The sequence below is a fragment of the Phocoena phocoena genome, chromosome 15 (assembly GCF_963924675.1).
Source record: "Phocoena phocoena chromosome 15, mPhoPho1.1, whole genome shotgun sequence".
NCBI classification, from domain to species: domain Eukaryota; kingdom Metazoa; phylum Chordata; class Mammalia; order Artiodactyla; family Phocoenidae; genus Phocoena; species Phocoena phocoena.
Window position 1 is genome coordinate 17,432,489 of NC_089233.1, and position 14,431 is coordinate 17,446,919.

Here is a 14,431-nt window from a genome sequence, read left to right on the forward strand (position 1 = left end):
CGGAGGGAGGGAGGCTGTCATCACGTGCCCACAGACACACGTGCGGCTCACATTCGCGCACGCAGGAAGCTCACGTCGGCACAGACACACGAGTGGCCTTGGGAATATGGCAGAACCACGGCCGAGCTCCGTGTCCACAGGCACGCAGGCTACTCACACGCGCAGCCACGCCAGTGGGCACCTGAGCCCCGGACACGCACTGTGAACACCAGGCTCAGGGGCCCCAGCCGGGAGACCAAGGGCTGCAGGCCTCTTCACACCTCAGCCCAGGTGACCCTGTCCGTGGCTCGTGGCTCAGTGGCATGGCCAGCTCTGGATGGCCAGTCAGCCTCACTAGCTGGCCTGGGGCCCAGGCCCTGCAGGTGGAGGGGCCATGACCACCCACTGGCGGAGGTAGCTCCTGGGGGGCCCTTCGTCCCTGGGGCTACTGAAGTCATGCTCCACGGGGCTGCCGCAGTCAGAGTCCACAAAGCCGCTGTCAAACGTGTCCATGTCCAGGCCAGCTGGGGGTGAACCTGCCTCGCTGTCCGACACCCCTCGGGGCGACCCGCCATCCCAGGGCGGCCCGGGGGCCCAACCCTCCTCATGCAGCTTTATCCTGCCAAGGAGGCTGCCCAGGGGGTCCCCCGGCCCGGCAGGGCCACTGGCTGAGACGCAGCCACAGGATAGGACTGTGGCCCCCGTGCCCGGAAGCGAGTCCTCCGTGCCCGGGCCAGGCTCCAGGCCGGTGTCCAGGTTCAGGGCTGGGTAGCCGTCATCCCCGCAGGTGCAAGGCCAGGTGCACAGCCCCTCTCCGTCCACCACGGTCACCGTGTCGATGGATACCAGGCCGTACGGCCGGTCCCTCTCCTGGCTGTGAGCTGAGCTGTCCAAGCTGCCAGCAGTGGAGTGGGCTGGGCCCCAGGAGCCCGGCTCAAGCACCCCGTCGGCTTCCACCAGGTCTGGGGGCTCTGGCAGCTCTATGGGCACCAGCCCCTTGGCTGCAGTCTGCGGTAGGCACTGGCTGTGCATCTCCAGGGACAAGGGCACCCCTGGACTCCAGGATCTCAGTTCCAGGCTGGAAGCAGTGAAGGGGGTGCCCACCCATTTCTGCGAGAGAGAAGAGGAGGGAGAACCATGGATGGGATGGGGGACAAGGGGTGGCGGGGGAGCATATCAACAGACAGACACAGAGACAAGACAGACAGCAAGAGAGAAAGAGACAAAGACTCCAGAAGATAAAGAGAGAGATGGGGGTGGGGGGAGTTGAGCACCGTGCCGTGTCCCTATCCAGGAACAGTCCCTGTCACCGTCCCGGCCTCCCTGGGCCTCAGTCTCCCTGCCTGCAGCAGGGAGCTACGGCCCTCAGCAGCCTGCAGGCGCAGACAGTCCGCTGCTCAGTGGCCTGGGGTCTGTATGGGTGCGGGTCCAAGACTCCCAAGCTGTGGGGACGAGGGGCGGGAGGCCCTGAGAGCTGAGTGACAGAGCCCTCACCAAGCCTTCTGCTTTATGTCCTCGGGGAGATTTCTCAAAACCACGCATTCTTCTGTTTGTGTCCTCACTAGAGTGGACACATGACCAGGGAAGAAGCCCCAGTTCTTCTGGTCACGGCTGTGTCCCCAGAGGCTCACACAGTGCCTGGCACACAGTAGGCACCCAATAAATGTATATTAACTGAACGAATGGAGTGAATCAAGGACCAGCCACTCAGAATAGATAAGGGCTGTGGGGTGACAATGGACTGAGGCAGCTGTCCCTAAACTTTAAGGATCCCCCTGCCCTCACCTGCCAGGGGTCCCACTCATGACACAGGGTCTCCATCCAGTTGGCAGAGAAAATCCCTGAGAACCAAAATCTCCCAGTTTTGAGCCTACTCCATCAGAAAACTCCTCTCAGAACCCTGCTGAGGCCACTACCACTGATTTGAAGTCACTTCTCAGCTGTGTGGCCTTGAGCCAGTTACTTACCCTCTCTGTGCCTCAGTTTCTGCATCTGTAAAATGGGCCTGCTAATAGTCCCCACTCCACAGGGTGGTTGTGGGGATTAAATGATAAATTAAATAACATCTGTGGCGCTCCTAGCAGAGTGCCTGGTGCACAGCAAGTGCTGTAAGAGTATTGGTAAAACAAACACAAAATAGATGTGATATTTGAGCTTCAGGGAAAGTGCAGAGGAAAGAGGAAAGGGTTTATCCAATGTGGGCTGCAGCCTAGGCTCCTCCCCTGCCCGGCTCTGAGCCTCAGTCTCCTCGTGGTTCCCCTGGGATGGTGGAGCACACCCTCCCCACTTGCAGGGGCTGCTAAGAGGATGAAAGGGTGGAGGTGAGACAGCGCTCAGTGAGTGCCAGGCAGATGGCATGTCGCACTTCCTGACTTCCAGACTCTGCAGGAACAGATGGGTCACCACATCCTCTCTGCGGTGACTGCCGCCACCGGGTGGGTGGTGGTAAATAGGCACAGAGAACCCAAGGGCGATGGCGCTGGTAGCGGGGGTTGGGGCCTAGATGGGGCTGGTGTATTTTGCAGGCAGGGCCATATCCTTCCCAGAAGCTGCTCCCTCCCCACCTCCATAGCAAGGGCTTCTACCAAAGGACCAGGAGGCCACTTCGTGGCTCAAGGGACCACCTGGCTCACCCTCTCTCCCAGTTTGGTTCCTTGGGCTGGGAAATGCTGCAGGATTTTGTTTAATTCTTATGCCAACTCTGCCCCACTGGAATTATTTCCTGCACTTTGCATGTGCAGAGACTGAAGCCTGGTTCCAGCCCGGGTCGGGGATCTGGGTGCCCCGGGCCTACAGGGTGGGTGGGGCTGGTGGTCTAGATGTGTGGGTGGAAGCAAGCTCCCAGAGTGTGAGAGGCTCCCAGGGGCTCATCATGTGTTGGGGACACTCACCTTGAAGTCTCCACTGTGGCCCATGTACAGGGGCTGGAAGAAGGGCTCTGGGCTGGGCACCTGCACCCACACATTTTTCCACAGCCTGGAGGGCAGAGACGAGGTGAGTCTCCCGCATCTCCCAGAGGGCAGCCGGGCCTCCCGCTCAGATGCTCCCCAAATGTGTCCTGCGGGAGGCTCAGAGCCTCCAAGACACACCCAGGCCCCTCCCTTCCGCCCCACTGCCCCAGGCCTCAGTTTTCACATCTGTAAAATGGGGCAGCGAGTCTCCTGAGGGTGCTCCGAGTTTAAGGGCTTGGCTGCCTATTCTCTGCTAAGCCAGTGCTGGCCCCTGAGCCTTGACTTCCTCCTCCACCACGAGGGATGAGCCAACAGCCAATTCCATGGGGCTGTAGGGAGGGGTCAGGAAGTGTAGGCACAGCACCAGGCACCCCAGCACCCAGAGACTGGTCTGCAACACCCTCTGTGATTCACAGGCTTCTCTGCCTTGAACAGGGTATGCAGGGCCCCCGCCCAGTATCTGCCACTTAGCAAGGGCTCAGCCTCAGCCAGTAGCATGCACGAAGGCCAGGGGAGCTTAGGTTTTATCAATATTTTTAATCAGCATCAGCCCTTCTCTCGATGGCCACGTTCAGCAGAAACCCAATACATAAAGAGATAAAAGCAAAGCCTCTGGTTTTGAAGCAGGACTGTCAGGGGGGTTATTCCACCAGCCCTTAACCCCCACCTGGCGGCCCCTCCTGACCCTCAGGACTCAAAGCTTAAAATTCACTGGACAAGATCACAGCTGAGGTCACTGTTACGAGCACAGGTCGAAATTCCTTCTCCTCCACTTCACTGCTGTGTGACTTTGGGCAAGTTCCTAGACAGCTCTGTGCCTCAGTTTCCCCATTTGTCAAATGGGAGTAAATGCCGTGTATCGAGCTCATATGGCTGCTGTGAGGGTTAAGCATGTGCTCTACACAGTGCCCAGTTTATTATCACCATCACTGTCATTACTATTGTCATGGTGACAGGTGTGTCCTCCAGTTCTGGCCCAGGCGGAGCCCCTACCTGCCACCCTGTTCCCTGGCCTCACCTCCAAGCCTGGTGGATCTTCAGGCCTAAGATGACAGGGATGAGGCATACGATGACCAAGATGAGAAGCAGTTGAGGGTACAAGTCTCCCTTTATCTCTGGGAAGGAAGAAAACACTGGGTGAATTTGACCAACCTCTACGAGAGGCCACCTGGGCTGGGTGTGGAGGGCGCTGGGTCTGGGCTGGAGTGGAAGTGGGTGGGAGGGCTGCTGGTGCCTCGCGGTGGGATGGACCTGGCTTCAACTCCTGCTCCCACCCCGACCCTAGGCAAGCGATTTCATCTCTCTGAAACTCAGTTTTCTCATCTGCAAAATGGGGATAATAATTCCCACTTCACAGATACATTAGGAAGATCAAAGGCCCCGCCAGGAGAAGCACCTGGCACCCAATGCAGGGCCTGGCAAGCAGGGGCCCCAGAAATGCTGTGGAACAGCTACAAGGGGTGCATGACTGAGCGGGTACCTTCCAGCCGCGCTGAAAATCTCAGGGCTCAGGGCCGCTGCACTAGGACAAGATTTAGTACAAGGAGTGGGCGTCCATCCCTGCTTCACATCTTACCTTCTGGCTGGGTGTGGAAGACGACCGGGTCACTCCACTCGCTCCAGGTCCCCTGGAAGGAGGAGCCAGGCTGGGGCCCTGCCCGCACCTGCAGCTGGTAGCTTGAGCCTTTGTGGAACTCCAAGGGCAGGAGAGAGACGCTTCTCGAATCCACTGAGATCAGCTTTCTCCCTGGACTCTGCCAACCCAGGGAAAGGATGCGCTGGGTTAGGACCGCCCAGGCCAGCCCCCGCCTCCAGCAGAACCACCCTTTACCAGCCCCCAGGAAAGGGGTGGAGTTTCTCCTGGCAAGTCTCCACCCCCTCCACAAGAGTCAGTCTGAGCTCTGGCCACTCCGGTGTGGGCAGCACAGAGCCGCGGGCGCTGCCTTGGCCTTGCCTGTGATACAGTGCTTTGGTCGCTTTCTCTCTGAGCCCAGCTCAGTCCCTCACAGCCCCACAGGGGACCCTGCCTGCTGGGCCTGGGAATGTCCCGGGAACAGCAGTGGCCATTCCTGGGCATGTTTAGCTGGCAGCATTCCAGACTTCGGACGCTTCTGTAATTCTTCAACAGTGGCTATTTTCAACAGTGGGCATTTCTGGGCGTCTTTAACTACAGGCGTCTTAGCAATGGGTACCTCTGGAAGTCTTCCACTGGGGATGGTCTAAACTATGGCATTTATGAAAATCTTAAACTGGGACCATTCTAAAGGATGGATAATTCTAGAACACTTCAGCTGTGACTGTTCTAAATAGTGGGCCATTCTGGAACTCTCCAACATTCTAAACAAAGAATGCCTCTAGAAGCCTTCACCCCGCCCCAATCCTCTGAGGGTCTCACCAGAGCCCAGGGGTCTCCGAGCTTCCTGTACCGCAGCTCATACTGAAGTTTGCCCTTCAGCGCGAAGAAATTGTAATCGGAGCTCCAGGAGACGTCATAATGTCCGGAGAAGGTCACCGTCACATTGAAAGGGGGAGATGGCTTGACTTAGAGGAAAAAGCCAGAAAGATAAAATGGGACGAGGTTTTGCAGCAGCTGAGAATCATGCTCTCCTTGACGAGATCAAGACTAATGACCCTGAGTGACTTGGGGTAAAGGATCCCCTGCCTCTGGGCCTTAGTTTACTCATCTGAGAAATGAGAGATTTAGATGAGTCTAAAGTGGGGGTGCTACGACTCAGGGGGGGCAAGAATGCAGACTGGCGTGGCCGGGGAGCAGGGGGAAACCAGCGACACCCACTCATTCTCCATTTCTTTTCTAAATGATGGCATCATTTTCTTTTTACGCGGGCCTCTCCCTGTTGTGGCCTCTCCCGTTGCGGAGCACAGGCTCCAGACGCTCAGCCTCAGCGGCCATGGCTCATGGGCCCAGCCGCTCCGCGGCATGTGGGATCCTCCCGGACCGGGGCACGAACCCGCGTCCCCTGCATCGGCAGGCGGACTCTCAACCACTGCGCCACCAGGGAAGCCCGCATCACTCTCTTTTTAACTCTAGCTTCCTTGAGAAGTCAAAAGACTGTAATTAGCATCATGCTAATTAATTAGCACCAATTATGCTAATGATGGAAGTTACCACCTCTGAGTGCCTGCCGGGCTGCTCTACAGCGAGCATTTTGACGCCCGCAGGGGCCCTGAGAATTCGATGTGACTGTTGTCATCTCCCAGACATCTTCTGGAAAGTGCGGGAGCAGAGATCTGGGCCACAACACCACGCCCTCCTGGGCTCTGTGATCCGGCTTGCCATATGCCCCTGTCTTGGGGATCTTAGCTCCTTGGGACAGAGGTTTTGTTCTCCAGGTCAGTGCTGTGTCCGCAGCTCCTAGGACAGAGCCGGCACACAGCAGGCCCTCAAAAGATACTTGTTAAACCAACAAATGAACCTTCCAGGGATTCCAAAAAGGAACTCTGAGGCTACGGACGACTCAGCACCAAGGCCTGCGTTGGGAGGCTGCGGCGAGGGCTTTATTGTCATTGCTATTTCAGCCATGGGTCCTTGGGGACTGGAATAACTGCTAAGCCCTCTCCTATTTTCCCCAGGCCGACGGAGACCTGGTTTTCCACTTCCCTGTACGTCCTGGGCTGGGTGGTGAGGACCAGAGCTGGGGATCAGGGATGGGGTCAAGGATGGGGGCCCAGAGCCCAGGAGGGGGAAGGGAGTAGAACACTGCCCCCTGGCTTCAGGCCCTGGCAGGGAGGGGGAAAGGGAGGGCGCCAGAGAGAAATGGGACTTGGAGCCACCCTGTGAGATGGAGGGGCCGTGGAGCAGTTCCTTCTCCTCTGCAGGGGCAGGGGCAGGCTTGCTGTCTGCCCAGCTCACTCAGAGGGGCAAGGGGACGCCCCTGCTCCCACGCCTGGATCTGCATGGCTGAGTGAGCGTGTGCATATGTGTGCATATGGGCGTGTGTGAGAGAGCGTGGGCCTGTGTCCAGGCTGGCTAGGCCCAGGGCTGCTGGGACACCCGTGCATTTGTCCAAGGGTGTATTTATGAGTGTGCGTGTGAGAGACTCTGGGTGTGTCTGCGTGTGTGTGAATCTTCATTCACACCTTGTGCGTTGTGACACCCACTCAGCGAAGTGGTGCAAACCTGGACCCCCTCCAGGTGACAGACACCCTCTCACCCCCGTGCCCCACCACTGGGAACCTAGGGCCAAAATCCCCCAGAGATTCCTCGCAGAGGCTGGGTCTTCCTGAGGAGGGCAGGACTCTCTTAGCAGTCTGCATTTGCATGCCTCTGAGCACGGGCTTCTCACCCCCTCTGTGGAAATCCCACTTTGGACACACACACACACACACACACACACACACACACACACACTAAAAGCTGCCTCCTGGACCTGCCCTGGGTCTGGACCCACAGAGACAACTTCTTCCACCAGCCAGCACCGCCGCCCCACCCCACCCTCGGCCTGGAGGGAAATTCCAGGCCTCACTGGAGCTAATGAGTGGGAGAAAACTCAGGGAAGTTTTTCTCTTGGGACTGAGTGTCCCCACTTGCCTCATAATGTAGACAGAATCCCTAAGAGTCAGGGTTAAAAGGGCCCTCACTCTACAAATAGGGAACTGGTCCAAGTTCACAGATAGGCAGCAGCTGAACCAGAACTGAAGGCCGAGATCCTGGGTCCCAGTACAGCTCCTTTTCATACTGCTGCTGCCTCTCTTTGGTTAAAGCTCAAACCTAGTTATCAACCCATCACACCTTAGTAAATATCGGTGCATCTACAGAGCAGAACTCTAAGGGGAGGTAAGGACATAGGACAGGTCAGCTATGATGGTGGGGGAAGGGGAGCCGTCTCAGGGACCATGTGTCCTCCTCAGCTCTGGGGTCCAAGGGATACTCACTGCTTTTAGCCAGGACAAAGCTGCCGCACTCCTGGGAGTGGTTGCCCGAATGGTCTGTCATGTTGACACTGAAAACGTCGTCGGCCATGTATTGGAGCACATCCATGTGGCACGTGTACTCTGCATGCGTGGCATTGTGGGTGGACCAGCAGAGGCTGCAGGAGGTGACCTCGTCCTCCAGTTCTCCATATGAGTCTTGCCTTCAAGGATAGAGCAGCCGGTTATGGCTGGAAGCCAGCGGGGCTCAGGGCACAGGGCCAGGACCCCAGCCCAGAATCTTGGGGCTGGGAGGGAGTTGAAGTGGTGCCGGGGGTCACCTGGTCGAATTACCCCTTTCCCCGGGAAGATACTCCTCCCCTGAAGTAGCCCTGATGGATGGTGTCCAGGCTCGGCTTGTATGCCTCCAAGGGACCGGGAACTCACTACCTCATTTAAGGACAGCAGCTTTTAACTTTGGAAATTTGGGCCATTCTTGCCTGGACTGAGCCTAAATCTGTCCCTGTCAGTTCTGTCAACTGTATCACTGTCCTACAGAAAGGGTGCTAAGCATTTCAGTTCTCCTTCCTGACCTCGTCTGTCCAACATCTGCTGAATACCTAATAAGTGCTTGTGCTCAGGGCCAAGATAAGAGCCAAATGAACTTCATCCCCTGCTTTGGGTGAACTACCAGGGAGGCTATTGGTATAAGGTTGGGGGGAAATGCTCTGGCTTTTTAACTGCCAGTGGGCAGAAACAGTGGGTTTTGAAGTATGTATAGGAGTTCACCAGATATTTATTTCCCTACCTACATCTTCAGGCTGTGAACATGACCACTCTTGAAGGCTAATATGGATGTGTGGACTCAGTTATTTGCTAAATATTTGCTGGAATAGAAACTTCTGCTGAATAAAGTCTCTCTAAACCTCTTGCACAGCAGCCAGGAGGATCTTTAAAAACTGCCTGTCAGCCCCATGCCTAAAACCCTCGGGTGGCTTCTCATCACCCACACAATAAAAGCTGGCCCTGGGCTTCCCTGGTGGCGCAGTGGTTGAGAGTCTGCCTGCTGATGCAGGGGACGCGGGTTCGTGCCCCGGTCTGGGAAGATCCCACATGCCGCGGAGCGGCTGGGCCCGTGAGCCATGGCTGCTGAGCCTGCGCGTCCGGAGCCTGTGCTCCGCAACGGGAGGGGCCAAAACAGTGAGAGGCCCGCGTACCGGGGTGGGGGGGGGGGAGAAAAAATAAGCTGGACCTTGCTTACCTCTCACCTCCTTTGCTTGTTGTTCTCTCTCACACTGGCTCACTCTGCTCTGGCCCCACTGACCTCCTCGCTATTCCTCAGACTCATTAGTCTCTCCCTACCTCAGGACCTTTGCACTTGCAGTGCCCTCTGCCTGGACTGCCCTTTCCCCAGCTCACTGGCTGCCTCCTTCTCACCCAGAAAGGCCTGCCCCGACCATCCTGGCTAAAGCAGACCTTCTCCCCATGTCACTTGCTTTCTACCCCAGGGTCAAGGTTCCTGGACTTTAAAGCACTCATTATTCTCAGAAAGCATCCTGTTGGTTGTTTACGTTTTTCTTGTCTGTCTCCCCAGCCACTCCCCACCTGCAGTAAGTCAGCTCCGGGACCAGCTGGGACCTTGTCTGTCTTAGGCTTTACTGGGCCCCCAGTGCCTGCAAGTGTCTGGCAAGAGCTTAATAAATATGTTCTGAAGGAGTAAGTGAATGAGCCAATGAATTGGTGATGACAGAATGAAAGCCAGCTGTTCTTTATCCTGATCAGCACATTGACAAAGACTCTCCTTGACCAGGCTCAACTGAGGCTCCTCAGAACTCTTTCCTCACCTAGGCCCTGACTCTGGGACTCCCAAGCTCGTCTCTGCATTGCCTAATTTTAGCAAGAACCCTGCTAAGTCATTTTAGCCAGAGTCTTCCATCCTTGATATCTGATCGAATTCCTCATCCTCCACCACCCCAGGTGATGCAGGCTCACCCTGGGCTGCCATTAGCAAGAATCCCCCATTAGCTGGAACCCCCCTTACCCCTGATGTTTCCTCTTAGTATTTTTCCATCCATTGACCTGCTCCTTAGCTATAAATTCCTAATTTTCCTTGTTGTATTCGAGTTGATCCCAAGCTCTCTTCCCCACACCAAAACCCCACGCAGCGGTCCCTACACCCATCATGATGGTCTTTTTTTTTTTTTTTTTTAAGAATCCCTTACATATTCTTTTTTTTTTAAAAATAAATTTATTTACTTATTTATTTTTGGCTGCGTTGGGTCTTCGTTTCTGCGCGCGGGCTTTCTCTAGTTGTGGTGAGGGGGCTCTCTTCATTGCGGTGTGCAGGCTTCTCATCGCAGTGGCTTCTCTTGTTGTGGAGCACAGGCTCTAGGTGCGTGGGCTTCAGCAGTTGTGGCACGTGGGCTCAGTAGTTGTGGCTCACGGGCTCTAGAGCGCAGGCTCAGTAATTGTTGCGCACGGGCTTCGTTGCTCCATGGCATGTGGGATTTTCCCGGACCAGCGCTCGAAACTGTGTCCCCTGCATTGGCAGGCGGATTCTTAACCACTGAGCCACCAGGAAAGCCCGATCATTATGGTCTTGAATAGTCTGCCTTACCATTCTTTAACAAGTGCAATGAAAAAGGTTTCTTTAACAATAGGGACCCATGAATCTTGGAGTCAGACTGCCTGTGTTTGAATCTCAGCTCCACCATTCACTGGCTGTGTGACCTTGGGCAAACTGCATAACCTCCCTGAACCCTAGTGTCCTCGTTTGTTAAATGGGAGTAATAATTGTGAGGATGGGAAGTGATGGTTCATGTGAAGTGTAGCAGGATGGCAGGCATGTATTCAGTGTTCAAAAAAATCATGTGGCAGTCTGGTCATCCTGGGGTCTCAAAACCACAGTCTGGCCTGTGTGGACAAGAGAGTATGGTCTTTGGAGCCCTGCTCGCTGGACAAGTCTCGTGAGTCCTGCATGGACATCTGTAAGGTAGGCACAGTGATTCCCAGCTACCGGTCGCAGATCACGGTCAGTGATTCTCAGCTCATGGTGAAACCAAAAGCTGTTGGTGAAAGGGCTGAGAGAGCCCCCAGAAGTGGCAGCCATTATTTTTATTGCTAGACTACCTGCCAGGCACACAGTAGGTCCAACTCCGTCTGTGGCCTCTGGCAGTCCTGCCCCACCCCAGCCCTCCAGGGCTACCCTGAATCGCATCCCCGAGGCTGGCGAGGTCTGGCCACTTACCAGGTGAGGGTGAGCGTGCCAGGGTGCGGGGCCCATGTCTTCAGGATGCAGGTGACCGTCTGGATGTAATCGGTGTAGCAGACGAGGTCTGAGCAGCCCCAGGCTGGAGGGTCAAGGGACACAGAGACCTTGGTTGGGGTGGGGGCTGGTCGGGGTCAGCAGAGCTGATCGCCCCCTCACTCCCTTGAGGGCTGGAGGATGACGGGAAGCAGGGGTCCCAGAGCCAGGATGAATATGATGACCCTAGGGCCACGAAGATTAAGGCCTGGAGCAAGGGGGTCCTTGCCACCTAAGAATTCTATTTTTGAGCCCCCAAAGTTGCGAGGTTGGCTATGGAGACAAGACTCTCCTAACGAGAAACATCATAAACTAAGCGGGTCCCCACCCAGCGCCCTCCCCGCAAGCCCTGTGTCCAGACACCAGGTCAGCATCCCTCCTGGCCGGCCTCCCTCTCAAGGTGGTGTGTCCTGAACTCCCCGGTTGCTGGGGCAATCTGTACATCCTGCGAGAGGGATTCGTGTGGTCAGTGAGAGACCATGTGCTCCCTCTGCTCCCCGCAGCTGGTCCAAGACAGGACATGGACCTCGGTGACCTGGCAGTGCTTCGAGGGAGCAAGAAACCTCCAGAAAACTGAGAAGCCCTTGGATACTTTTGCCAAGATGTCTGTATTATCCTACTGCCCAAACCATCACCACCACCACCAACCAAGTGACACAGGTATGGTCCCCCTCAGGCAATTTTATTGCAAGATTTAATACTCTCCCAACTCCAAAGTTAATTGCTTTACTTTGTTCTAAAAATGTTTGACAAAATCCAGTTAATAAGTTTTAGTTTAGTTTTGTTTTGTAAGATCAAGTGCCAACGCTGCTATTCCCCCTGCCTCCACCCCCCACTATTTACCAGAAATTTGTTCCCCTTTTAAATGGATTCATTCTTAGTGGCTTTTTCCTATTTTTCCTCGACTAATGAAGACCCAGGGGTTAGCAGTACATTCCTCCTGGGTCTCCATCTAGGTAAGAAGCTGGATTTGTAGTCAAGAACACTGTCACTGGAAACATCCTTTATGTCTACTCCCATCACATTTAACAAATGAGAAAACTGGAGCTCTGAGACTGGGCTACACCTCTTGTCTCGCTCGTGGTCTGGGCTCAGGAGCCCCAGGAAAGGCAAAATCTAATCTGTGCTAGTTCTTCACATCCACACACATGGCAGACACCGCTAATCGATCATGGCACTCACTCCCTTGGGTGTGGCCTCAGAATCCTTCTCAACACAGTTGAGTGGCTCCAGACAGCCACTACCAAGGGATCTGAGATGTGGAAATGAATCCTGTTGTAAGAGGAAGTTTCCCTCGGGGAGGAGCACGGGGCCTGTCCGTGGACACAGAGCGGCCCGTTCAGATACTTTGTGGAGAAAAGAGGACTGATTTTGGTAGGACCAAAACCCATGTGGCTGTGTCCTCTCTGAGTTCATCGTATCCTAGTCATTCTCTTTCAGGGCTCCAGAACTTGGAGAGGGGTTGCCTTTCCTAGGTAGACTCAAGGCCACCAAGGGACAGGGTTTGTCCCGAACTTGTAATGAAACATTGGAGAGGGGACAGTAGTCCCTGAACTAGTGTGCAGGTGGCATCAGGGACCAGAGGGAGTAAAAACCCTGTCACCGGTCACTACCCTGAGCCCTGCGCAGAGAGCCCCCGGGCCACCCCCCACCCCGCCCAGGGCTATCACAGCGTGTGGGAGGCAGTGGGAGCCGTGAAAAGTGCACACGTGACTCACAAGTGCTCTGAGTCGCTATTTGTAAGCTGGAGACACTGGCCCCTCAGACGGGGTGGGGAGGTATTTAGATGATATCACGCCAGTGCAGCCCAGGTGGCCTGCGTGTGGCACTCACCCAATAAAAGCAGTTAAGACCATGGGAATCAGGCAGATTTGGGAACCCGTCCCAGCTCTGCCACTGCCCGGCTGTGTGGCCGTGGACCTGCCTCTCACCCTCTCTGAGCCTCACAGGCTGTCGGCAGAAGGGAATGAGGATGCTCAGCCCCCGGGACACAGCAGGGGCTTGTTATTTGTGCTCACGGGGTGGGGAGAGGCAGCGGGTGACCCCAAGGCCCTTTAGAGGCTAGGAAAGGATTCTGACCACTCAGAAAGGGAAAATAAAGGAGACTGACATCTGTTTCCTGATGGAACTATTTGAGGCTTTGGGTCTTTCGGTAAAAACCGGAGTGAAATATTTATGAGTCAGCACAGCGGCGGCTGAGGGCACACCTGTCCCCAGGCCAGCTCCCATTCGAGCCTGTGTGCTGTGTCCCACCTCCTCTGGGAAGCCTTCCTGGATCTCTCAGCCCTGACTGCGCCCCCAAGTCTAACACCTGGCCTTTCCCTGCTTGGGTCTCGAACATTTCTCCCTCTGACTGCAACATCTTCTGCTCCTCGGGGGCTTCCTTCTAAGGCTTTGGCTACTTTTGTCTCCACAGCCACTCTCCCCACCCAGGGAATATGTGTGCTGGCAGTGGATCCAGTGATTGTTGAGAAACATCTCCTAGGAGATGAGGAGAAACTGTGGTTAGATCACAGGCGGGACTTCCTCACGCTGAGAACTGGGAGCCAGCCAAGGCAGAGAGAAGAAGGATGAAGTCCCTCATCCTCCCGCCCCGCTTCCCTGGCCAGCGAGACGTGGAGACCAGGACTCACTTCTGGACAGTGGAGCTCTCTGGTGGGATGGGCTCCAGCTAATGCAGAGATGGCTACTGGACTTGCGTCGGCCGCAAGTGGACAGATGCCACAGACTCTGACCCTGTGGCCTCTACCCTGCCCTGGAGCCCACAAGGCCAGCCCGGCCGCTCTCTACCCGCACACCACGGGGCAACTACTTACCCCCCTGGAGCGTCAGCAGGAGCAGAGGGGCAGCCCAGCCGCACAGCATGCTGCCTGCCGGAGCCTGGAAGAGACACACAGGGAGAGGGTGGGCCTGGGGCCCGGGCACCAAGGGGCCCTGAGCATCCTCCCTCTGGTCCCCATCCCTCCTTTGGAAGACTTGCCTCAGCTTCTTGGATTTGCTTCTGAGAAACAAGAGTTTGAGGAGCCCGTGGCTGCCCCCAAGGATTCCTGTCCCTTAGAAGTGGCTTTGCCCCCTGGATCCCTCCCCGCTTCTCCCCGCTTCTGCCTAGGCCCCCAGCACCATCACAAATGAGGGGGATGTAAAGGGGGAAGAGCTCACTGTTGGTCCACCACTGCTAAGCCTGTTGATGTAGCACGACGTGTGCATGTTTATTCATCCAGATAAGAAAGAGGGAGGCAGGGAGGGGAAAGTGGCTTGGAAAGTGGTATTTGACGGGCAGAGATCTTGAGTCCTCTTTCTTACAAAACCCCCATGTTGATGTTAGCCC

The 14,431-nt window shown here is 55.8% G+C and overlaps 1 protein-coding gene across 1 annotated transcript; it reads right to left on the reverse strand.

Moving 5' to 3' along the window:
* Positions 1–333: 333 nt before the first annotated feature.
* On the reverse strand, positions 334–13,968 carry IL21R (interleukin 21 receptor). The gene is made up of 8 exons (XM_065893400.1): positions 13,920–13,968; positions 11,047–11,149; positions 7,824–8,023; positions 5,326–5,471; positions 4,507–4,684; positions 3,949–4,045; positions 2,871–2,955; positions 334–1,089 (listed from the first exon to the last, which is right to left on the reverse strand). Exons 1-8 carry the CDS (start codon positions 13,966–13,968, stop codon positions 334–336), a joined length of 1,614 nt encoding a protein of 537 aa, XP_065749472.1.
* Between the last annotated feature and the right edge of the window lie 463 nt (positions 13,969–14,431).